This window comes from Hippoglossus stenolepis, chromosome 11, assembly GCF_022539355.2.
Source record: "Hippoglossus stenolepis isolate QCI-W04-F060 chromosome 11, HSTE1.2, whole genome shotgun sequence".
Taxonomy (NCBI): domain Eukaryota; kingdom Metazoa; phylum Chordata; class Actinopteri; order Pleuronectiformes; family Pleuronectidae; genus Hippoglossus; species Hippoglossus stenolepis.
In genome coordinates, this window is record NC_061493.1 from 6,102,145 (window position 1) to 6,129,465 (window position 27,321).

Below are 27,321 nucleotides of genomic sequence, written 5' to 3' on the forward strand. Positions count from 1 at the left end.
GCGAGATTGCAGAAAATGACCATAAAATATCTATGCAGGACTAAAAGTTTTTTTAATCAAAATTCATGACTCAGTTATTACCAGGCACTGAAGCTCCTGGATTCCAAAACATATTTTCTGGCTTGTGCTCTGTTCTGGAACAAAAGCTTCCAGCACATTGGCATCTCGTCCGACTCATTTTTAACAGCAACACGTTTATTCTAATGCCACAGGACTGGTCTCACGATAACTTTCATATCATGATAGTATATCTCTTTCCCAGATCTTCTTAGCCACAACTCTCCAGCTGTATAAAAGCCCCAACTAAAGGCCTTAATGATGATTAATAAATGATCTTTTGATAAGTGGGTCATCCATCCATCGTTTATCTATACCACTTATCCTGTAAGGGAGCTGCAGAGGAGCTGGAGCCAATCCCAGCTGACATTGTGCGAGAGCCAGAGTACAGCCTGGACACGTCGCCTTGCAAAAGAAAAACATACAGAGAAACACATCCATTCACACCTATGGACAATTAAGAGGGTTTGTGAATTAAAACAATGTTTGGGACCAAGCATGTGTTAATTTTTCTCTCAGCTTCAGCTTTTAAACGTATCATTAATGCAATGAACAGCTCATTTATTCACACCTTTATGAACTCTTGACTTGATGGATTATTGTAAAGCAATCATTATTTAATAATGACTTACACATGTAATTGTAGACCCGAGGGCTGATTATGAAGTGAAACCTTTACCTTTGTAAGTCAGTGGCATCTGGAATAACCTGGTATCCTATGAAGTGGTGGACTTGATTTTAATAGACAGTATGATTTTTTATTAATGACTTTTTAACATTAATAGCTACAGATTTGACTACCGATTATGAGAGGAGGACCTTTCATTGAAGACTAAAGTAAATCATTAATAAAAGACTGAAGGTTTCTTGCTTCAAATAAGGCATTTACCCTGCACTTACATATCAAATTATTCAATGGAATTATTTGGTCCAGATGCTCTGCAGCTGTTTTCTAGGAGGTCATTTAAAACAGTTCATTAGAGCGGAATTATTGATGAATCAAAGAGCCACAGAGACACAATGAGCTGGGCTGGATCCATACGGATCTCAGAATTTGGAAACAGTGAAGTTTTTCTTCCTAATGCAATGGTGCCATTATCTGGACCAATATATCAGCTAATATACATCAGCATACGTCAGCTGTTACATAAGTTACAGAACAGAAATGCTCAATATATTTTTAAGGTCATTTAAAAATGTATCCACGTAATTCAGCCACCGAAGAGCACTGGCAATCAGCTTCAGTCCTGGTCTAAATCCTGAAATCGACTGAGTTATAATTACTGATTTATGAAGCCATAATAAATCATTTAGCAGCCATTGGTGAATCCATTAGTTACAACCTTTAATAAAATGTGTCTCATTAGAGTGGATTGCCCACTTCTATTAGGTACTGCACTCATCTTAATGTAGTAACAGGGCTACAGTTTCAGTTATTTACTTTATTTGTCTAATTAGGCTGTATGTTGTGCCATAAACACGTCGGAGTTGTCAGCAGCTGCTTGATCATTATCGCAGGTAAGAGGTCATCAAGCTTCATTTTTACTAATCACATTGTTTTTATTCCACTTGATGGATCAGGTTATTCTTAGATCTCTCGTCTTCCTTTCCAAACCTATGGGAAAATATCAGACAGCATCCTGCTGAAGACGAGGCTGCTTCTCCTAACAACCTGACAGCTTTTCTGACACTTTAGAGACACTCAGTTTCCATTTGACATCCACAACCACAACACATAACTTAGTGTTGGATTAATGCTGTGCAGAAACACTCATACGCAAAGCCACACGTATACAAACACAGATGCATGAGGAAGCTTGCACAGAAAGAATAAATCATACCACGGCCACATGCTGACAGAGCATAAAATCTCAATCTGTGTCTCACACCTTTTAAACGGCACACGACGCACTCAACATCGATCACCTCCTCTGGGTAAATGGCCTCATTCTGCTACATATGATTGGATGTTACACATCCAGTGCTGGCTGCTCTCACCCGGCGTCAGCCAAAACACAGGCCTGGATGACTTGGCAGCTCAAGGTGAATCACATTCAACATGGGCCGTTTTGAATGCAAACGAAAGGAGCAGGAATGTGTCTCGCTGTCTGAGCAGAATGCATAAGCAAACAAACTCAGAATATATGAGCGAACGTACTCGCCTCCGAGTGTACATTTAGAATTAGACCTTTGATGATTGAGCCGGCGAGAAACAAGGTGATTGGAGAAGGGAGATAGAGCAAGAGAGAGGAGAGAGGAGGGGAGAAGAGAGGGGACACGTTCAGAATACTTAAACTCGTCTAATAGCACAGTGTCACGGCTAATACACACTGGGTGGAATTAGGCTTATATTCCCCAATTAGCATTTCAAAAAGCGCCGCAGCTCTCTTCGCTTGTTGCAGAGGTCCTCACATGTCAATGAATTCAATTACTTAACGCTGACATTCAAAAGCAAAACACACGGATTGGTCACCTGTGACCTGTGTGGGCAAAATAAACACTCATGCAGGCACAGAAAAAAGGGCATAATATTAAGAGCATAAAGTTATAATATTTCGGAAAAAGTCATAATTTTATGTACAGTCATAACTGAGAAGAAACTCATAGCAATATGAGAATAAAGTCGTAGTATTACGAGAATAATGTTGTAATATTAAAAGAATTTAGTCGTAATATATTGAGAAAAGAGTTGTAATTTTACAAAAATAAAGTCGTAATATTATGAGAAAATTAAGAGAATAGTCATAATGCTATTAGAAAAATATTAAGAGAATTTTGTCGTAATAGAAAAAGGTCCTAATATTACAAGAATAAAGAAGCACTATAACAAGAAATGAGGTGCACTATTGCTGGAGTCCAGAATAATAAATAACTAATTATTTTACAGCTTTTTGGTAGGAAATAAGCAGTGAGGAGAATCCGTGCTTGCTGGAGTTTCTCTCCTTCTGGATCCAAAATCTTGAACCAATCTCATTGTGAAACCATGAAACCTCTTTGAATTGCATACAGATGTAACCAATGATAAACAGTAGACCACTGCCAAACATTTCCTCCTGCACATCAGAGGTAACCTGCAAGTCGGTGTGGTTCTTTCTTCAGAATAGTCCTGATACTCATGATAATGTGGATGTTATGAGCCAAAAGATATCATATTTTGTGAAAACTAGTATAACTTAACAAGATGCTCCACATTCCTTCTTTCAGTGCAGGCAACAGACTTTATCCGTATAATATTACCACTTAAATCTCAATTTTCTCATTTACTCCGTCATACAGACTCCTATATGCAAAAACTTCAGCAGCCACAAGTTTCTTTCAGTACGCACTGTCAGTCAAAACAACATTCAAAGCACCAGACAGCTAGAACTCCGTTTCTGAATCAACCGAGTTATTATTTCACTCCGAGGTATGATGCTAAAAAAGTAATCATTGTAAAAAAAAAGGTTGAATATAAAAAGCTCCTCACCCCTCCTCATCCTCCACGACACAAAAAACGTTCTGCCCTTAGGTGACATGCGTGACACAGAAGCATAGTGAGAACACACACAGCAGACAGGTCCTCTGAGGCCTCTGTAATCTGTCCTGTGTAAGAGTTCACAAACCTTTGCTGACATCTCCCTTTGAACCCGTCTTTTTGTTTTTGCTTCATCCAGAAATAATAACATTAGGCTGCTGCTCGGTTTTTGTTCTGCGCACACGTGCCCTGGCAGCATGAATACATTTCTGCCAGCTCATACTGGAGGAGAACTGGGGAGGGGGAGCACTGGGAGACGTGTGTCTGCCTGTGTGTGTATGTGTGCGTGCACGTGTGTGTGTGTGTGTGTGTGTGTATGTGTTAACAGGAGGGTGTTTGAGGGGCAAAAGAGGGAAAAGGGAAATAAGAAAGACAGATGACTAAGTGTGACAAGAGAACTGGGGATGCACAGGCAAGGAGTGTTAGTTTGAATGTGTGTGTGCGTACGTGCGTACGTGCGTGCATGAAATAAGAATGAAAACGAGCAGGGATTTATTTGTGCACGCAGCTCACATTCGGGGATGTTAAACTCTCCCTGAGCTTGCACGATCAAACTTCTATGTGCACGTGTCTCTGATCGTGCTCGTCCACACACACACACACACACACACACACACACACACACACACACACACACACACACACACACACACACACACACACACACACACACACACACACACACGTTCAGCTTTGTGTGTGTGCATATGTGTGTGTCAGAAATGAATTCACTTGTTTGCTCTTCAACATCTTGAGTATATTTGCTCTTCTGCAGCGTGTGTGTACTTGCCTTCCAACATCTGCGGATCCTTTACATTTCTCCGCCCATGTGTGTCATGAAGGAAACACACACTCACACTCACACACACACTAACACACACTCACTCACAGATTAATGAACACACTCACCTGTCTGGGGATCGACTGAGAAGTACTGTTGTCCCTGTACCAGTGTGTACACGAGCTTGGCGCTGTTCCCATAAGTCGGGTCATCGGCATCTGTCGCTGTCACCTGGATTATGGACGTGCCTGCAGTGTGGACACACAAGGAAAGAACGGAAAAGAGAGGGAGGAACATTTTTAAAAAATTATAAAAGAGGGAGAAAAGGGGGGAGAAAAGGGTAAAAAAAAGAGAAGGACAAAGTCAAAACAAGGTAGAGCTGAAGCTTAGTAGACAGAATACGGCAGCACTTTAAGAGCATAAGAAAGCTTTATATCAGGGCGACCTCCTCTCTCCTCTCCTACTCCTTTTTCAATCTCATTTCCGAGGGCACTGTGACAAATACTTTATTCTCGATCGTCCCCCCGCCCAACACGCACACTCTTCCTCCTCCATCCTGCTGCTCACCTTCCTCTCCTTACCCCCCGATTCCCTCTGTCTCGTTTCATTTCACTTCATCTCCGTCTCCAATTCCCTTTTGCCCTCTCTCTCTCAATCTAACCGTCTGTCTCGACAGTGGTCCTCTCTCCCTTTACCTTGCACTGCTTTAAATCTTTCTTGTCTACGGCTCACACAGTGTCAATTGGCAGGTCAAGTTTGGGAATTTGCTGACAAAAAATTGCAAAATATAGTTTCATAAAACACAGCAAACACATTTCATATGTGGCGTATTCAGATGTGTCTATATTCATGCATAAGCACGGGAGGAATGGTTATTCCAGGAGCGGGGACTAGAAAGCACTTGAGGAAGGGGATTTGTGGAAGCAGCTGCTACTTTATTTCTGATCAAAGCCATGACAGGACCACTATGGGAAAGAAAGTGTGTGTGTGTGTGTTTGTGTGTCTGACGATAGAGGAGGGGGCATGGGATCATGTGGTTTCAGATTCATTACAGGTGGTTAAGAACCAGGGGGGGTATTGGCAGATGGTAAAGTCTACACTGTGCCAGAGAGAGTTTGAGAGGGAGTAGTAAAGAGTAAAGTGTGCATGTGTGCATGTGTGCATCTGTGCGTGTGTGTGTGTGTGTGTGTGTGTGTGTGTGTGTGTGTGTGTGTGTGTGTGTGTGTGTGTGTGTGTGTGAAGGATAATTCAATTACGACTTGGGTTGCAATCTTTTTAAAGACTGTACCGAGTTCTGACCTGAGCACGTTTGTTTGCAGCAGTTTTGAATCTAAGAGTATTTTTTTTTTACACCATCCGTTCAGAACAATTAACTAAAATCAAAATCAAGATAAACCAGAGTTATATTCTAATTTCTTAGTATACATTATTACAAACGTCTGATTTGTGAGTATGTTGTTTGTGCTCTAGTATCCTACAATGAAGGAGCTGCTCACAGCTGCAGGAAATAAAATAAGAAAAATCACACACTGTGGATGGTTGTCGAGGCAGATTTCACAAAACAAGAATCTAATTTAAATTGAATCTTGAATCTTTCTGTGAAATGTAATCTGCTGTGGCAATGCAAGCTCGCAGTGATTGACAACTGTTGGCACATGTGATCCAGAATTTCATGTTGAAGAACACAGATTTTTTTTTGTATTCTTTTCACCAGGGAGAAAAAAACCCTGTATACTACTAGTATTATTGCACAGTACATACTTGATGTTATATGTGGGACTGAGACACAGTAAGAAACAGTGAGACCAATTAAAATGGAAAGTAGGCAGCTTGTTTAAAACCTATCTTCAGATGTTTGGCCATTATTTTTAATCCATTTTCAGTTTTGATTTCTTTCTGCATTTCCCACATTTTCTAGCCAGATAAAAAAAATACAGTTAAAGCACTTCTTTTTACTCGCTCACCGTACCAGTTTCACTCACAGACTGCAAAGTGTCTGCTGTTAAATCTATTTCTGTTTTAGGCTTTTTTCACTGTAGATATTGTGGATAAGTTCAAGAGAATATATTGTAAGTAGATACAGGCTGAAATGTTTCCTCTGACAGCGGTAAAACGTAATCAGTCTCAGGAATCAAACTGTTTGGCTCGGTGCAAGGCGAAGGCAAATCTATTGGTATTCAGCCTGTAAGCTGTGCCATACAGGCAGTCACACTCCACGAGGATCAAATACCCACACTGTCACGCATCCATCCGGAACCATACGACATCTGTCCTCTGGAGACACTACATAAATTCATAAAATACATATGATTTATATTTATATATATGACTGTATATTCATACTAGTGCAGTGCCCATTTGGAATGAATTGTTTTCTTGTCCTGTGTTAATACTCTGGAGCTTTAGTCATTAGTGAGTCCTCCTCAAACAGTTCTACAACATACTGTCACTTGTTATTGTTTGTGTGCTGGACGTTGAGTGCAGAGCTTTTTATAAACAGTTGGTCGCTCAGGAAGTAAGAATACTTTGTGTTAGTCCAACCTGGTTTATCTGCAATTAAGAGTTTGTAGTCAATATTTTAAATAAAATGAAAGTGAATTTGCTTCATTACTGTACAATTTTGTTCATACATGGCATGTCGGATATTTCAGATGACAGTTAAGCAATAAACAATATTCAGACCCAAGTTCTAAAAAATTTCAAAACAAAAGCTCTATTTTGCAGCTTGATATAAAGCATTGCAGCAACAAACCACACCTTGTGCTTTTACTGTGAAGACAAATAGCTAAAGAGGAAGAGATTCAATGAATGTTGCTGATGGAGATCAGCACCAGGGACAAAATAGAAATAATCAAATTATCAAAATTATCAGTCAGTGATTTTGATGCAGTCAACGACTGCTGCTGGAGTTTATCCGAGGACGTAGACGTCGCTTGTTTATTCCAATTTTATTATTTTTATTGAACATATTGCGTTTCCAAATCACACCAGTTTTGGCACTGCACTTCCCTGTGCTATTAAGAATATAGTTCAGAATACAGACAGACAGAGAGTTGTCTATATATATATACACAGAAAGAGAGAGAGAGAGAGAGAGAGAGAGAGAGAGAGAGATTAAACTTTAAACCTTAAATGCAGATACACATCTGCCAAGATATTAGATTTATACACAGTGAACTAAAACCAACTCAAAACACTTTCAGAACTGGCTCAGTTCCAGTGCACCTTGCATCAGTGTCTCATCGCTGCAGATGAGACCCCCGCCCCGCCCCTCCCCCCACCAGTTCCCTTAAAATGCCTAATGTTACGAGCCTTTAATAGAATCCTCACAGCAGAACTATCTCCTTTACGTATGCTGTAAAGTCTCTTGGTAAATATTGAATTGTCAGGTAAATATTGAATCCGTGATTGACTGAACAGCTCGAAGACTGAGCTGCTTTGAGGAGCAGACACTCATCGGGCAGCTGATAGGATTACTAAACAGAGCTTGTCTCCATCACCCCCCACCCCTCTCTCCATTGGCCCTGCCCTGCCGTCATGCAGGGGTCATCTTTCGAATCTAAATTTAACAATTCAATGTAGAAGGAAGTTTGATGTTTGGGGTAAAAGTTACTTAAAAAGGTAGAGCCCAAGGACCTTCAGCCAAATTTGCTGAGCTTCTCTAAACTAACCAGTTTAGTGGGGGAATTATGTAAAATAATACCTTCTTTTTCTGGCATAATTCAAAAGTTTTCCTGAAAGCTGTTCTCCTTACTTTTAAAGGGCAAGAGTGCGCCCTAAAAGTCGAGCTCATTTTCGAGTGGAGAAGCTGAGTTTAAATGGAGATAAGAGTACTTTTGTACATACAAACTGTTTCCTACAGGCACTCTGCAGTCACGCTCTGAATTACAATCTCAGTCACTCCAACATCTTTCTGCAATATGAGCGCCAAAAGAATTTCTCCGATCTCTGCCCTCACCTCTTATTTCACTCCCACTCTGAGTGCTCCTGTCAAACTGTACACGATCGTTCTGCAGTCAGAGAAATATGATCAGCTTAGTGCGACTGCGACATACACTTTGTCACCACATTTCAAGTAAAAATGAAAAGGAAATGATTTTTATGAATGTGTTTTATAACCATCTGTAAGTTCTTATTATGTTGGAAAGACGGTAATTAGTCATAAATGTGTGCAATTACTCCCAAATCTCCCTCTGATTTCACGATACAATAAATTGTGTTGTTTACCAGGAACATAATATCTAATATACGGACACCGCTGTACATCAGGACTAATAGGAAACAAGACTGTAATTTAACATGAAGATCAAAACTCTTCCCTCAGATTTAGAATCCCCCCCCCCCCGATGTATCCATTTGATGGATTTTAAGGTGTTTACCCCAGAAAACCACTTTACTTTTCTACCATAAATGTCACAGTGACTGAATTTATTCATTTTGAAGAATTTTTCGAATTCAGTAAAAGCATTTCACGGAGTATCGCTTCACAAACTCGCAAAATCGTTCGATTTTTTTTCCTGACACTGGGGTGCGAGGGCAGGTGGGTGTGTGACCAACTCATTTAGGTTTCGTAGCGCGACGCTAGGTGGAAGAGATTATTTGCACGTATACGTGTAGAGCCAGGGCAGGTTTCACCTATGGCCGATCACATCAGCTCCCCCAGGCCGCTAAAAAGCCCAGAGTCCCAAAGCAGCAACGCAGGCTACACCGCTCTAATATGAATCGACAGCACGGCTAATAGGCAGATAATGTTTTTCGTTCTCGTGATACACATAAACTGCAACAAACTGTCTGGCCAGTCTGGATTTTAATTGGGGGCTCATTAACCTCTCAGGGCATTGAGGTAAATATCTGGTCAACCCCTTGTCTTTTATAGATATTTGTACATGTTGAAGTCCAAACATCCATCCATCGATTATCTATAATGGTTATCCTTTAAGGGTCATGGGTGAGCTGGAGCCAATCCCAGCTGACATTGAGTGAGAGGTGTGGTTCACCCGAGGTATCGCAGGGCCAACGTACAGAGTCACACAACCATTCACACCCTGTTCAGACCGAGTATTAACATCTGTCCTGAGAGATCTGTCAGTGGTCAGCTTTAAATTCATCTGTTCACCCCTGGTATTAAAATGTGTCCTGAATGTGCCTCCTGTGACCACTTGTGATCGGAACTTCATTTACGCTGTATATGTGAATAACCACGACTGTCATTTGTTTTGTGTGTCTGTGCTGTGTCGACGTGAGTGAGAGAGAGAGAGATAGAGAGAGAAGGGAGTGAGCCGAGTCAGGAGGTGCTGAATGTGCGCCGCTATGAAGAAAGACTTTACCAATTTAATAAAAGTATCAATCAGTATGTGGTGATCAGTGTTGATATTGTGGCAGTGGCTACAAGCAAATTAACGTATGGACAATGAGAAGAACATTTATACTGTGGCAGATCAGGGCCATCAGCTGAGTAGTTGGTCCTTCATATGTGGTCCACACAGAGAAAGGAATCTGACCAAGTGCTTCCAACAGCACCTCTGAATGTCGTCTGAGGGATCAGATCTCTGGACGCATTTGGATACATTCAGACCTACACTGAGCGCTGAGCACTTGTGATGGGGTCACTCAGAATAGATGCTAATAACAGGTCTGAACAGAGTCTCAGAGTCTCCAATTAACCGCGATCTGTATGTGTTTGGACTGTGGGAGGAAGCTAGAGTACCCAGAGAAAACCCACACAGACACAAGGTGAACATGCTAAAGTGATTAAATATAGAGTTGTCAGTTAGTAATATCTCTTTAATATATATTTATAAGCACACAGTCAAGCCACAGCTGCAAATACTGAGATAACAATAGTATGTTTGTGCCATTTACATGATTACATAACCTGAGATCTCCCTTTAATAATAATAATAATAATAATAATAATAATAATAATAATAATAATAATAATAATAATAATAATAATAATATTATAATGACATTAGCAGAGGCTGCTCTTAAACTAGAGACTGAAGATGGAAGGTATTATATGTCGTGCATCATTCCTGCTGTTACAGGTATTTCATCAGGAAAAGTGAAAGCCTTCATACATCCTACAAGCGGTATTATTGAAAAATCCCCCATTAATCTAACCATTACAGATTCGGCCTGCATTGCATTTAAATTGCATTAATTTGCATTTAGATTTTTGGGGTTTTCGGGCGGTGCACGACCGTGCACATCCGCCAAATCCAGCCATGAAATTCTCTCTATGCGGTATGAGCCGCCATGAACAGAGACGCAATTTCATGCCATGAGGAGGAATAAAATTGAACAGCAGTGCCTGACCTGCTCGCTCCCAACAAGAAAGTGGAGACCAAGTGCATTTGAGAACTCATGTACTTTTACAAAAACCTTATAATGTACTTCTAACTTTAATTTAGGTATTTGGATATTCTGGTTTTAACTGGACACTGTTAAGGTGGGGCAAGGCATGTGACCTACATTTAAAGAAAGTATTGCAGTACATATGCCCTTTGTGCCACTTTTAGCTTCCAACTGCACCGAAGGCCCTGCAGAAACTATTACTAGGTGTTGCAATCTGAAAAGGGCACCCAGGAATCCCCAGGTCCTTGTATTCAGACTCGTGCTACATGGACACAAAGCTCTGATGGAACAGAGCAGGAGGGAATATTTCACTTTCCTCCCACTTGCACCTGCCTGTTTGCAAAGTGGCTTTGACTTGCAACGCCTGAAGAGAAACACAGAAATGTCCAAATATACTTCTTATTAAGATATCATAAGGACATACATAACTAAAATGTTTGTTCATTCCACCTAGAGCGGGTAAGTCTCTGTTTGTATTTGATTACAGGATATTAAGTGCAATAATTTGTTAATTGCTTGGGGAACAAGATGCTGCTTGTTTTGAATACAATATTGGTTTTACTCATTAGAATGGAATTGACAACACCACAGTATTTAACTGCAAGCTTACCAGTCTGAATTTTGGCTCATTTAGTTTGAGAGGAAATCTGCATGCAGCTCCTGCCAAGTTCACACTACATGACTGACAGGCGACGTAGGGACACACACTATCTTTCACAGGGGAAACCCCCTAGTACAGTCTGGACTCCAAACTTTATACTGCCTCATGAATCGCATCTGTAAAGAGTTGTCACAAACAGCGACAGGCGACTGCTGATCCAACACAGATTCGGCTGACAAGGCCTTTGTCTGTGAGTTCCAAAATTTGACAGCAAGTAGAAAATTTGGAAGTAGACTGCATGTTGTGCAAATGAAAACGTGCTTGTTATAATCGTTTGCAGTCTTTACGTGCTTGTCATAATTTAGCAATGAGGGAATAAAATGCACAATCTCAAATAGTTGCTCTGAAAACGTAGCTTCAAAAGTTTAATATTCTCAATAACTACAAATAGTAATAGAAAATAAGCAACATCAGAAGTGAGAACATATTGTAATATATCATTATGTAATGTAAAACTGTATATTAGTGTAAAAAAACTGTAAAAGTCAGTTAATCTGCTCTATATCGTGTGTGTGTGTGTGTGTGTGTGTGTGTGTGTGTGTGTGTGTGTGTGTGTGTGTATCGATCAGATTTGACAGTGACGAGACAACCATCCAGTCTGTCACCAGGTTCTCATTCAGATGTTATTAAATCCTGAGCTGTGCATTAAAGTACATGACCGGAGTAGATTAATATCAGAGAGAGTGACAACATCTCCATTGACTCTGTGTGTGACGACAAGGTTTTTCTTTTTTCCATCAGAGACGCACACTGGAGACCCGCTCCAAACAATATAGGGTAAAGCAGCATCGCTCTTTAGGTTAGAGTGTTGACCGGAGGCCCTCACCTATCAAAGTTACTGTATGTAATGATTCATATTTCTCCCAGTAAACATCCACTGTTACAATGGCTGAGCATAAAAATCAATATATGAATGAGGGTATATTCATATTAGTCCAAAAACACATTCACACCACATTCTGCATCACTATTGATACTGGCATTTGGAAGTTTTCAATAAATTAATTGAAAGTTTGACATTTTAAACAGACATAGATTTTCAATTCACAGACTTAGTTTGCCAGCCAAGTCAAAGTCAATTGGTCTGAAAGTGAAACTATGGAAAACAATGTATCTGTTTGAGCGTCACTAAATGAATCACATGACCTGCTCTGTTTTTGCCCCCTCGTTGTTATAATCCTCTCATCTAAAGACTATGTATGTGACGTCCCTTGCAGCCATCTGCTTACAACCAATAAAAAAGCAGAGAGAGAAACAGAAATCTGTCATGTGAAATAATTAAAACTGTTTTTGCCAGAAAATATTCTGATCTGATCTCAGAACCTTAACTCATCGTGAAAGACTGATTTAGAAAAGAAGCCTCAGGTCCTTTAAAGTTTTCATCACATAAATATGTCTTTTATTTATTTAAAAAAACAAACAAATTAAAAATAATCCAAATTTTCAGTGTCACTTCATGTTGGACTGGACTGAAAAGAAGGTATATTTAGTGACACATGAAAGCATCCGGCGATAAAAATTCATTCGAACATGAAAAAAGTGAAATCATGGAGATTGGTGTATTTGCTGTGACCACAGCAGAGCAATACGTGGCACGAATAACAACCAACACGCCATCAAAATTCAACATTTCAGCCGCAGTAAAGTTGTTTTGATGCTGGATGCAGGATTCAGACTCCATGTTAAGCAGGAATAAACTGCCCCTCACTCAATTTTGTGCTCTGGAAACTCTCCAAGTTGAACCCGCTAAAGTGCATCAGGTTTTTTCCCTATTAAAAAAAAACATCTATATATGATGAAGGCTAATTAGATACTGTACAAAATGTCAGTGTGATCCCAGCAGGCACTAACGTTATGGCGGTGGTGTGATGTCTAATGGCTGTAATGCTGCAGCTTCGACATCTGTAGCCATAACATGCTGATTGTATTTCAAGAATGTATCCATGTCCCAGCTCAAGTGCTTTTCATAATAAGTCTTTACACTGCATTTAATCTAATAGAGCTTTTATATTTGCAGCATTAATGGAGTCCATGAGTTATCTTTCAATATCTGATATTTCTTTATTTCTCTATCTTTCACATTTCTCAGTGTAAGGGACTTTTTTGTGCAGGTTATATAAACTACCATTTCAAAGCTGCTGCATGAAATACGCTCAGACAATCAGAACTGTGAGATGGCAAATCAGAAAACACCCTCTGTAGCTGCGGACATGTGAGATATCTGTCTTTTTCCAGCCTGACAGCAGCGACTTAGGATGAAAAACCAGTAAAAATGCTGGAGCCTGAGCTCGTCTGCAGAATGTGATTTCGATAACCGGCTTAATCAAATCATGTTCAAGACTGAGATCAAGTTCTAATCTTGGATATTGAGATTAATCTTCATCATTTTTGCTCTTGTTATTTGATCGCAGCACAGACAGGACAGGAATGAAAGGTCTGAGAAATGAGAGGTGACACGTGATAAAGACTACAGGCTGAATTTGGCCCATAAACAAAATGGGCAACCTGGGGGGAAAAAAATCGAAATCCAGCATTGTAGATATGTTAACTCATGTTCAGCTTTGCACATGTTCAAACTGTAAGAACGGAGACATCCGTGTTGTCTTCCGCTCTAAAGATTAAACGAAATAATCTTTCTATGATGAAAAATGTTTCTGTCTGGTATTATAATAACAATTTATACATGTTATATCAGTGGGATAAATCCAGTTTTCTGTGGATGACTCAACGACAGATCCCAGCAGAAAGCTCAGATGATAATAGTTCTACTTCCTCTTCTGGTGGTTACAAGGGCATTATACATTTAAAATAAAAGATTTGGTTGAATCACATTATGAAGAAAATAATCATATATATATACAAAAAATGTAAAATTACAAAGCCACATTATTTTAATTATAAAGGTTTTTTTGGGGGTTATAATTCTTACATTGAAACTAAAGAGAATTACCTTTTATTATATCCCTCATGGAGGTTGTGTTTCTGTTTGTATTTGTTTGTGTGTAGTTAGCAGGATTACACAAACACTACTGGATCAGATTACCATGAAACCTGGTGGAGGGATGTGGCGTGGGTCAGGAAAGAGGGACTTACATTTTGGTGCAGCTCTGAATTATGCACCAAACTTTCTTCAACATCATGGGCTCCAAATAAAAATCTGGATCTAGTGAATCTGAATGTGGTTTCTGTTGCTGTAGTTTCAAAATGCCTTTCATTCAAGAGTCTGTTTTAATTTCAAAAATGGCATTTGTCCTTGAGACACTTATTATTATAATGTCCCTTTTTATGACAGTGAGGTTGTCATTAGTGTAAATCACATCTGCCCTCAGCCTCTCAATAGGTTCTGGTCCAGCTGCCAGAGAGCTGGGCACTGTTGCCTCCAAAAATAAAACACTTTGGACATGTCTACAACTACTTAATATATAATATTTACTCTATGTCCTATATTTGCTAAAACTGTATTTGAGTGAATTATGAGTGTGAGACTTGTGCAATATATACAGCCTTAAAAAATGAACACATAGTAGTAAAGTAGTTTTTCTGCTCCCAATGCTAAATACAGCATGTTAATCTATAGCTGCTTCCAGAGAGGCACTGAACTCCGGAGATCCTCCAGACTTCCTGTGGACTTTCGCCGCCTGGCCCCCTAGCAGAAAGTCTACAGAAAGTCCAGAGTAGCCGATGTGAGAACATGCGACAGATGCAAAAATAAAAAAATAAACAATACGAAAACAAGAATCTCCGAATGAAAAAGGGGAACCACACACGTAGAAGACACAGACGAAGATGTCAAGAAAGTTTGTGATGATAAAAGCTGACGCCGATGTGCTGTAAACAAAGTCAGCGGAATTCATACGTTAAATCCTGCGTCTGTCTGCTGAACCACCCCTCGTCGGAATCCTGCGGAGGATTTGTTGTTGTTGTGAACACGTCTGAGCAGAGAATCTCCCGCTGTGTTGTGCACGTGTGAAAGGAAAACTGCGGAGATCCTCCACAGGACATGTTGGAAAGTGGCTTTGCAGATTGCCAAATTTCCAGTAACGACAGAAACAGATTATTATCATGTAAGTGTTTTCATATCTCAAACTACAATGATTAGAAATGAATTAATGAACAACGGTGTGATTTTGGACACAGCATCTGTTTTAAAAAATATATTTTTTCAGTCTTTCTCTGAGAACATCCTTAGAATCACAGCACTGCGGCGCTAACACTAAGTGACTGAAGAGATATCTGTTCATGCTAACACTGACTCTTCACTTTAGTGCTAATTCATAAATCCAAGCTCACACACCTAGATGATTAGCTTGGTGTGGGAACATGTGATTGGCTGTCAGGTGAGGTGGGCAGGCAAAGGTCTCAACTCCAATGTAATGAAAAGTCATATTTTGTTCAAATAAATTCATCAGTTGTGAAATTATTCAAAATGTTTTGGTTCATTTATATATTTTAATCAATGTGTTCATTTTAAAGTTTTGTTTATTACATAACACTTTCAGGCTTTATAATCTGCTGCTGCTTTCCCCTGAATAAAATCCAAACCCACCCTCCCACTGCCCACCCAGGGTCCCGTACCTATATTTGCCATCTCCGGCACGGTGGCGCTGTAGGGGCCGTCATCAAACAAAGGCGGGTTGTCATTGATGTCCTGCACCCGAATTATAAACTGTGACGACGGCTCCAGGGCACGGTCGGTCTGCCTGTCCGTGGCCGTGGCGACGAGACGGTACTCGTCCTTCTCCTCACGGTCCAGCGGCTTTGTGACGTGGATGTTACCCGTCTTCTCATCTATCACAAAGACCGAGCCCGCCCCCTCGCCTCGCAGGACGTACTTTGTGCGTCCATCATTCCTGTCCATGTCAGTGTGGAGCTAGGTGAGGGAGGAGGAGTGACACGAGGGAGGAAGGGAGACAAAATGGGAGGAAATATGGTGTGGAAATTGAAAGGTGAGGACAGAGAAGAACAGAGAGGGTGGGGAAGAAAGACAAGAGTAAACACCAGTTAGAAATTAAGTTTGCTTTCCCGAGACTCTGTGAAGACAAAACAAGCAGATTATCCTCTGCATGCCTCCTGGACATAATGAATTTAAACAGAGGCAGACAAAAGAAATGTTCAAAATACCTCTCTCTCTCTCACACACACACACACACACTTTCATCTTATTGTACCAGGTCTCCTCTCTCTATTCCTAGAGTATGAGTATGTTATGAACCAGGATCTCCTTAATCTCAATGATATCCCTAACACATGCTCTCCCGCTCAATCTTAAAGCCTCTATTCACTTCCCAGCAGCTGTGGACGGCGAGAGCTTACTAGTCTGTGCACATGCGGCTCCCTGGCTATTTAATGAAAGCAGCAAATCAAAGAAATAATGAACAGGGGGCCAATCAATTATTCCCTAACTAATAAGTGCGTATAAGGGAGAGTGGAGGGGAGCGCGGCGGTGGGACATGTCGTATCGATCACAGCCCTGTGTTGTGCTTTATTGGATCAGTGCCTGGTGGGACGGCAGAGCAGAAGAGCGACCAGCGTTCTCTCATGCAGGGAGAGGTAATATCAGGGCTCCACACTGTCCTCGGTCCCCAATGAGACACACACGCAGCGGCGGGATGCGCCCAGCACACAACAAGATTCAATCTCATTACCCCCACACCTACGTGGATCGAATAGCAACTGTGACCAAAAAGAAGAGTGTGTTAAATTAGCCCCCACTTGCAAGAAAGTGTGACATTGTGACTTTAGATGGAGAAAGAGGAGAGCGGAGAAGCCGCTGAGGAGGGGATGGGGGCTTAACTCAGGAGTGCATTGTTGCGTGGCAACAGCTAAGCACATTTGCTAAATGAAATGAGAATGGATACTGTGAATCGAAATGTTCATTTACTTTGAGGATGGCCATTTTTCAAGGGGGGAAATGGAACGGATACGCCAGCTTCCCAGGGGGTAAACGATAACTGGCTGTTGACAAGGTTGTTTATGGCTAAGAAAGCAATCATAAGTTCAGAGAAGTTGAATGTTAAAAGTATGTGAACAGTTCGGGCACAAAGTCAAAAGTTAAACACTTCACCTTCAAAAGATGTCTTCATTTAAATGACAATGCAACTTGAGAATGTGAAAGCACTCTCTCCAACATAGAGGGTGTTCTGCGAGAGCATTGTGCACAAATCTGCTGCTGAACTGAAGGCTTTACTGTTGTCTTTTAATCAGCAGTGCTACGACTAACCTGAGCACATTTATAGTGATACTCCAACGCTGCTCTTTGTGTACAAGCCTTTTTCTCACAGAGACACTTTGATTTGATGTAGTAGGAAAATAACATTGAATATAGTTCCATTCTATTCAAGTGAACCAGTAAGACATGATAGTGTGTGTGATCCAGCATGCTCAATATAAAGACCCTGAAATTATAGCAGCAAAATTCATCCATCATTCCTTGCATAATTTGCACACATATCCCTAAACTGTTTGTTTCAGTTTCTGTGGCCAAACCCCGAGTAAAATGTCCCAATGAGCCGATGTGAGAAAACAGCAGGAGATCCTCCAGAGAATTCAATGCGAATGAGCAGGTAGGCTGGTGATGTTTCTAACCTGCGACAGACGCGAGAGTCTTTATACGCTGCGTCCTGCCTCTGTCTGCTGCATCACCCCTCACCTGAACGGCCCGGAGATTTCTGAGCAGAGAATCTCCCGCTGCATCGTTCATATGGGAAAGAACATGACCCAATTGTGCGGACGGTCTCCTGAGATGGTGTCTAAAAACAGCTCTGCTGCGTCGTGTCAAAATGGCTTGTGAAAACTATCCAGAGCTGTACTCCTGCTCCTCATTCCACCTAATCAGCAACTCTCTACATTATCTGCCCACAAACAACTGTCCTCTGACATTGACATTTTGTCCCTGTCTCATTTTACCTGTCTGCTTCCCTACACTTCCCTTTTGGATTTGGTTGCCTGACTGACTCCATATTTCCTGAACACTGAGTAAATATGCCAAACATCCATCACTTTTATCTTTCCTGCTTTTGAGCCAAGACAACCCACCAGACATCAAGCAGAACCTTGACAAGGCTTATTATGTATGGCACCATTAAGACCTGGCTGTGTAGATTGAAACTCATGATATAGAGCATATAGTATTTGAATAACCACTGTGATGCCTCGTAGACATGGTGATCTAAACTCAGTCGGTCTCCACAGGGTTTCTGAAGGTTTCAACAAGTTATTTAAGACTTTTTAGGGCATTGAAAGACATTTAAGACCAATGTCAAGTAGGACAGATATGAATAATTACTGGACTCCTGGATTGACTTTAACTCTCCCATAATTAACTTTAAAGAGCAACTGAAGACCTACCAAAACAACTTCAAGACATATCACTTAATGTTTTCATGTATCTTAGCGTTTTTAAGGCCTAAAATTCAGATTATTAAATTCTAGACTTTTTTTGTTACTTTTTAAACTCCTCCAGAAACCCTGCCCCAGTGACTACTCATGGTCAGATTTCACTACCCAGCCTCAATGCATTCATAAGCCCTTCATAGTCATAGTAAAGTCAAATTCATGCACCTCTTACACGGAACACTAGTATGAGATACAAACATGGTAGAGGCAGCATTGTAAACATTCAGGTGTAACCCTGTAGTAAAACTTACTACTCGATGTTGATATGAAAATCTACATTTTTCAACAGTACCTTAGCAACTTGCAGCCAAGCTGCACTCATATCATGATTCCATAATCCAGTTTGGTCTCCAACAAACTGATTTGATTGTTTATATGTATTATTTTACATGTGTAGGTAAGAGTCAAGCCTGTGCTGTTGTCTCATAGATAAAGCTTCTAGCTTCTGGCTGGCTGCAGTGTAGGTCATAGATCCCGCCTCCTTGCAGATGCTGGCAGATGGGATATGGACCAAACTAAAAGGTCAAAGTAAACGTAAAATCTTTTTTCTAAAGATGGTTTCCGTCAAGAAGTTCTTATCACGCTGATGTTTGTCGAAGTCCTTTTTTCCCCCTTTGATTTTAATATATTTGATGCTACCAACACCTCAACGTCAAAATTGACAGATTGACTTTAGATTGGTGAAGTGAGTGTATGGGCAGGATCTCGATACCGCAGCTTGATCCCCAATTTACTACTACAAATGAACAAGATGGCAGCATTCGTATCCAACATGTTTTGGCTTCATTTCTGGATAGTGTGTTTCTGAGGTCCAACCATTTGCTTTGCTTTCCCCATTGCGCCTGTGTTTGGTTTCCATGTTTTCTTACTCGAACGAACTGTGTATTGTTGCAGTCAGGTTCATGCAAGTTCACTGAAAAGTGTTTACATTGTGACCTACACTTAGTTTGGGCTTCATGTCATCATCTGTCGGGCCAACTGGGGCCAATTGGCCAAAAACACGGCTGGTCAGGACCACCACGGGAGCCCGGCTCCTCGCTCTCCTTAATGAAGTGCCATTAACAATCAAAGTCTTAACGGGCCTGCAGCTTAACGAGGGGACTTAACGAGCTTCTTAATGAAGCCCCGGCCATCATTACCACAGTGAGCGGTGGCAGCGCTGATTGAAAGCACTGCTCAGAGTCATTCTGGAGCCGGAGAGCCCAGCCTGAGGAAACCAAATCCATTTAAGGCTGACCTCTCACCCTTATCTGTCCCTCCCAGATTTATAGGAAAGTATAATAAGGAAAATGCACTTCACCACATATAATAGCTATGGATATTTTATGGCTTCTGCGGTGGCCCAGCTTTGGAATATCTCTCAGCTACCTGTCAGTGTGCAAAAATATCCAAACAATATCATTACACAACAATACGCCATATATCACATCCGCTTAACATGAATAATATGATATATCATAACTCCTACTTTTCATATCCCCGATATACTATCAAATATATCAAGAGCCAAACAATATGAAGCCACTGGCCACAAAAGCCAAATTTACTGATGTGTCACCTCTGCTTGGAGAATGATTTCAGCCTGATAAGATGCCATTTCCATCCCTGGCGCCTCTTGTGTATGCAACACCCAGCCTCCCCAGACTCCTAAATCTGTTCAATTACTTATAATATCATAAGGTAATATGCTTATATTCATATACTCAATTTCAGATTTTTGCAATAACCATAAATCATCAAGCGAGGAGGAAAAAGACTCTCAGCCAACCTCTAAATCACTTAAATAACTAATACCCCATATGCACAATTTCACATTTCTGCTTCACAATAAATCATAAAAACACCAGGAAAATGTGTTTTTTCCCCACAGCTTTGCATTAGTCTAATGAATGTGGATGTTTTCCCCCACAAATTCACATGTGTGTAAATGTGTGTGTGTGGTTGTGTGTGTGTGGTCTCTGTGCTTGTGTGAGGTGAAAGGGAGCGAAGTTATGCAGCAGCAAAAATCACAAACTGTGAACAAAATCGACTGGCAGCTCACGTGAAGTGCCAAAAGGCATATAGAGTAAAATTTGGGGCACCACCGAGCCCTGCGATTGGTACTGAGGTTGAATTCCCCAAACATATCAGGGATAGTTTGTAAGGGCACCAGGCAGGTATGAGAACCCCCCCCCAGGAAGCCCCCGGAGCAGGGGCAGCTATTCATCTTCGGTGTGGCAGCTTCAAAAGAACCGGAGGCCTACAGACCAAGCGCGAGCCCCACGGGCCAGTCAAATTCCACAACTAGACTGGGTGGAGGTATCGCCTGGGGCTGGGACTGTGCCAGCTCTTTCATATCAGCCCGCATCAAGCTCGAGTCAAGCAGGGCGGAGGGGAGAGGGTCAGCCAATCGATTTGGAGCAGGCACCTCCAACTCAGAGAGACGTCGGAAGAAATATGCCGGTCAGGCAAAACAGTGGAAAGAATTAATTTGGGACGGCGCCCGTATGAGTTCAGAGAGCACGTTTGAAATGAAACTGTTGCTTGTGGCCAGTTTACCTACCACTGAGATATCCTTTTGTTTGAGGGGAACGAGTGCTTGGGCGCCTGTGTGTTTGTGTGCATGTACTGTACATCTTACACTATGACCACTGTAACAACAGTCCTTCCAGTTGTGTGTGTGTGTGTGTTGTGTGTGTGTGTGTGTGTGTGTGTGTGTGTGTGTGTGTGTGTGTGTGTGTGTGTGTGTGTGTGTGTGTGTGTGTGTGTGTGTGTTGGCCAGAGTAACTTTAAAAACAGAGGTGTAATGACTCTGGGTCTCCTTCCGCCCTGACTAAACCTCCACTTGGCACAGTCATTTGCACAGAATGTAGAGGGAGCCAAGGCGTGACTAAGAGTGTGTGAGTCTGTGTGTGGCTGTGTGAGTCTGTGTGTGGCTGTGTGTGTCTGTGTGTGACTGTGTGTATCTGTGTGTAACTCTCAGTGCCGGCGGTGCCTGACCTGGAGAGAGAAGAAACAGTTGAGAGCTAGCCAGGGAGTTTGGGGCATTTAATAGAGCACAGCACAAAGCTGAGGCCAACATCTACACAGTGACTAATAATTAAAGTCAACAACACTCCGGCCCGACTGTGATCAGCTCTGCCATCATCTGATGTCTTCACTCTGCCGCCCATCTGGAGAGCAATAGATCCCCATCTGGAGCTCAGGAGACACACCTACACTCATGTAAACACAAACAAGTACGTGCACACAGATAAGGCAGGCTTTTCATTCTCCGGTGGCATCATTGCAGTGGAACAATTTGCATCTGCTGATAGTGGCGTGTGCCCCTGTGTATGCATGCGCCAGGCGTGCACATGTACGTTTATCTTTATCGACAATCCGCTGTGGTTTGGCTGATGGAATATTTTAGAATATGGCCCAACCCTAATATGTATTTACAGGAGACAAACAATTTTTAGCAGCTCTTGTAGGTTCAAATACACCTGCTGTACAATAACCAAATAACTTTCTAAATTGCACTAGCAAATGATGACTACATTCATTGGAAGTGTATTAATTCAACTCCTTGTTTCAAATTACTTTCTTTGTATCTATGAATGGATTTTTTTATCTCAAGATATTCAGAAATGATGTACCCATAATGACACAACCACCAAATTCCACATAATGAAATAAAGTCATATTATATCAGATGATGTTGTGACCAGATATTTGACAGTACTTCATATAGGTTAAATACATAACTTTTACACGTCACATAACCAGGAATTGCTTATTACTCAAGGGAATCAAATAGAATATACATATTAACGTACAGTCTGTGATAAGTCACTTAGGACACTAACAGTAACTAGAATGTCACTCAGAAGAGCACATCTCCGCCAAGGCCGAACAGGTCCAAACATGAGTTCCCTAAATATGAAAAATATGTTTTCATTAAGATCCATGAATTGTTCCCTGGGAAATTAAGGAAAATGTTGAAAAACACCTTATTTTGCAGTGTTAAAGAAAGGGGGGGGATCCTGGATCCGCCCCCTGCTCCTAATTCACACCAAAATGTAATGGGTTCTTCCCCGACAAATACCACAGCCTTCCACCAGGTTTTGTCGTACTTTAACTGACTGTGGTCATAGGATGTGCACTGTTTTCTCGTGTATTATTGCCAACATTACAGATGCACACACACTTGTGATTTTAAGACATAATAATGTAGGTTAGATCATTAAGCTAAAATCCGCTTTCTTGCCGTGTCAGATTTACAGTGATTACCTTTGACAGTATAAAGGTGTTATGACTTAATCTAAATCATAACACTACTTTGCAACAAGTTCTTAATTTCCTTTAAGATTCTTTCACTGCAGTTCCAATAACGATAATAACGACCTCCTGCCACGATAAAAGCAGTTGTTAAAACCACATTAAACAGCCAGAGTTACAGAAAATATGCAGAGAGTGTTCCACTCAGGTGTGACACACATATTATTCCACATGCATGCAAATTTCCACGCTGTCATTCAACTAGCCGGCTCTCTACTCTAATCAATGCAGGAGCACATGACAAATACACCTTCCACTTATGCAGAGGCACTGGAACAGAAACAGAGGCAGAATGCAGCCAGCCTCCGAGGAGCAGTTGAGACTTCAGAAGACAGACGTTTCTACTGTGACAAGTTTTAAATTCTGTCTGAACTTTCAATCCAACCCATTCTCACAGCGGGTGTGTGGGGAAATTCCCTTTTGTTCTGCACTCACAGTAAAATGTCAAGACGGTATTGAAAACAGTCTCCCGCCTGTTTGTCTTACAGCGAGACACGGTTTAAATATGTCATGAGGAACAGCGGTTAATTGTTTAGCATTGATCCGCCATCGATTCTGCATTGGAGTTGGGTTAGCGTCGATTGCCTCTTTAATTCGGTTGTGGTGTGGACATGTTGCCCTGTTCCTGTTTGATCTAATTCAGTCTGTCTCTGGAGGCCACGCTGTGTGGTCTGCACTTCAACACACCAGAAAAAGAGATTGCGGAATCCTTCCCCGTCTCACACACACACACACACACACAGACACACACACAAACACACACGTCCTAATAGAACATTCATTATTCATCATTATTAGACTTTTTCTTTAGCACCATTAGCTGTTCAGTGCATCTTGCCACTGTTCCCTTCCTCCGCAATACATTATTCAGGACAAAACTGTGCTTTTAGCTTCAGAGTATGCAAATCCCACTTTTGATTACCATAATCAGCAGATGTATGAGAGCGAGCTTGTGCGTGTGCCTGCGTGCGTGGCTAGTCGCATGATTGTTTGTGTTTTATTGCTTCAGTGCTCCGCTCTGGTGGTGTATACTTCACATCATATTTTAGCCGAAGGAGACGAGCTTGGAAAAGGCCACTGGAGGCTTAACTCACTGCTGTACATTTAAAGGGCAAATCGCCCACATATATGCCACCGCGTGCCACTGCCAAAAGGAATGGTTCCTACCATCGGAATAAACCAAAGGTCTGTGTGTTCACGTGTGTGTGTAAAGGCAGAAGTGTGTGCTGTAATAAGAAATACATTTCAAGTACTGTTTACTATCGTTTTTATTACATGGTTGAAAGTACTGATGTTTTGCGCAAAGGCTGATTTTCACAAATGTATCGAATGGTTACTCAAGGGAAAAAAACTGCTGTGGAGTAATTATATTCTGTCACTAAAATATATATACCATGCAGTGTTGTATTGTTGCAAAACCTGTGTAGATTGTAACACAGACTTTTGGGATGTAGAGCACATACTGTACTCTCATCTCACCATATGTGTGTGTTTGCAATGGCACGCCTCCTAGGATGCATTCAAAAATTAACCTGTGCTTTTCCCTGTGTCAGCAAACTGAAGAGAAGATTCCCTCCTCTCCTTCCCTTCTGTTTCCTTCTCTGCTGCTCTTCCACTACCATCTTACTCTTACTTCCCCCCCCCCCACACACGCCTCACACTCTGCTCTCCCCTGCCCTCTTGCTCGTCTCATCCTGACCCTGCTCACTTCTTCTGACCTGCCCTCGCTAAGCACTGCTCTTTTCCCGAGACTTTTCCATTTCTTCTCACTTCTACCCACACCAAGTGTTCGTGGTACAGTATATCTATATTTTCACTGCAAAGCTAGAGTAAACAACAGCAGCCAAAATAACCCAAAGGTTGCTGATGCAGTTCTTGCCATGAATCAAAGTTTCAAGCATTAAATATTCCAGAGCTTTGCTGCCAATAGCCACGTGTTTTTCCCGAAAAGGTCAGTTGAGGTCAACAAGTCTTTGTTGACCTCAACTTTTACCATCAAAATTTTAAACTTTCCTTTTCTGCTAATAGCTGCTGTTTAGTGCTATGTAGAGATTGTCCTTCAAATAAAATGACAGCAGTTTTAATTTTAGAAAGTGCACCAAGACATTTTGTTTGTGTTCAAGTTCAATGACAAGAGCCAAAGAGGCACTGTTTGTATTGTGAACGTGGGAAAGAAACGTCAACCTAAGTTTTGTGCCTAAACTGAATCAAACATTAACCAAAGCCTTGTCACATCATAAAACAGATGCACTTTCCAAAAGCAATTTGCAAAAGTTTAGGAAGCCACAGACAAATTACGTTGTCAAAGGTCAGAAAGCAACTCTACGACACATTCTTTTGGCTTTGTTAATACAAATGTGTCCCGGGACGATTGAAGAACCATCTACTCAGCGGACCTGTTTTTAATCAACAATTAATCAAATGTATTTTTACGCTTCTTGGTGAACATATGTTGATTTGGTTGCGGCCAGGTCCAAACATCTCCACATAAGCATTTGGTTTTTTTTAGATGGGTAAAAAACGTTTCCATAGTAGAGCTGCGACCGACACATTGATTCATTCAGCCCCTCCTAACTCCAGTCTCTCTCTCTTGCTTTTGCCAAAACACACACGCACACACGCACACACACACACACACACACACACACACACACACACACACACACACACACACACACACACACACACACACACACACACACACACACACACACACACACACACACACACACACACACACACACACGAACCCACTTACAATGGACACATCTGTATACTCAGACTGGGAAAAAACACATCATTTGGTTTTCGTGAACATAAATGATGTTGGTGCTTATTTGCATATAGAGTGGTGAAGTCAGAGCTGATCACAAAAGGGTCACAGGAGACACATTCAGGTGTGAACAGATGTACTTAGCATTGATCACTTGTGATCAGATCTCATCAGGACGGATGGTAATACGAGATCTGAACAGGGCCTTTGTCATTTTAGAGAGCACGGGTAATTTAAATATTTTGTTGTTTCATTGGACGTAATGCCCTATTCGCATATGTTAGCATATACTTTGCTCAATGTGTGTGTGCTATCATGCCTCACAATTAAATGACATTAATTCTATCATAGGGCTTCACGTGCTGGTTGTCTGAATCCAGCAGTATGTCAGGCTGCCTCCCTTCTGCTCCTTCTCTCTCTGTTGAAGGCTTCTTTTTCAGAAAGAAGCTAAGTTTAGCCAGCTACCTTTAACAAATAATGTTATGATATAATGCAGACATGACATGCTGAGCGTTGTTTGAAAGCAGGAATGTTTTATTCACATGGAATCTCACTGGTTACACTATTTGTTGTTAATTGTTCCCATCTTTAAACGCATCACTGTCACACAGATATGTTGATGCTGGAATGTCACGTGACAGAGGGATCAGGGCATCACTTTGCATTATTATTATCATTATTATTATTATTACTACTATTTGCCCAGAGGTACAGCTCTGCCAAAGAGGGCATGTCCTTATATGTTTTTTTTCTTGAGTAAAACTTCATGTTCTCATTAAGTAGAAACCATATTTAGGTTAACCAACGTTGCTGCCTTTAGTGCTGGAATCTGGTCCAAGAAAACGAAGGCTCACATCTCTGAAGCTTACCCAACAACCCAGTTGACATCAGCATGTTAACATGGGAGTACAGCACACTGACTAAAGCAAATATTATCATGTTTGATTTTGTACTTTGATATTGATCATGTCTTGATTTGGAATCTAACTCTTGGGATTTTGGTGAAATGAAGCACTCACTGTTACATTTAACTCAGCTGCCGCAGTCAGCTTCATGATATTGATATAGCACAGAGCTCATCCACTGTAAACAACTAGCTTTAAGTTGAAATCAGACACATTTAGCAACAGTGACGCTGCTATTATCTGTTCCACTGCCCAAGGGTGAGTTAACCTCACAGCCCTCGCCTCCTTTCCTTCTCCCCCCTCGCTCTCTCCACCTGTCTCTGTAATGTGCCTCAGTCTCTTCTTTGGCCTCCTCCGCCCTCTCCTCTCGCCCCTGACTCACGTGCTCCTCCAGGGCCAAAGGGAGAAGTGGAGCGCATGGTCCGGGCCAACGCATAAATATAAGCTCAAGGTCGCGGTCACAGAGCTCACACTGGGCTATGCATAATCATGAATACCAACTCCTGCAAAGCCTCCTCACTTCACATATTCCCCATGTAATGTCAATGCTCTCTGGCTAAAACACACTGTATCTCTCAC

The 27,321-nt window shown here is 41.3% G+C and overlaps 1 protein-coding gene across 2 annotated transcripts in view; it reads right to left on the reverse strand.

Moving 5' to 3' along the window:
- The window catches only part of LOC118117832, a 146,965-nt gene that overhangs the window by 58,309 nt on the left and 61,335 nt on the right, over positions 1-27,321 (reverse strand). For both annotated transcript variants that reach the window (XM_035170429.2, XM_047342121.1), the window contains exons 3-4: positions 15,946-16,240; positions 4,481-4,600 (exon numbers count right to left, since the gene is read on the reverse strand). In XM_035170429.2, coding sequence (XP_035026320.1) covers positions 4,481-4,600; positions 15,946-16,240 — 415 coding nt within the window. The remainder of the gene's footprint in view (positions 1-4,480; positions 4,601-15,945; positions 16,241-27,321) is intronic.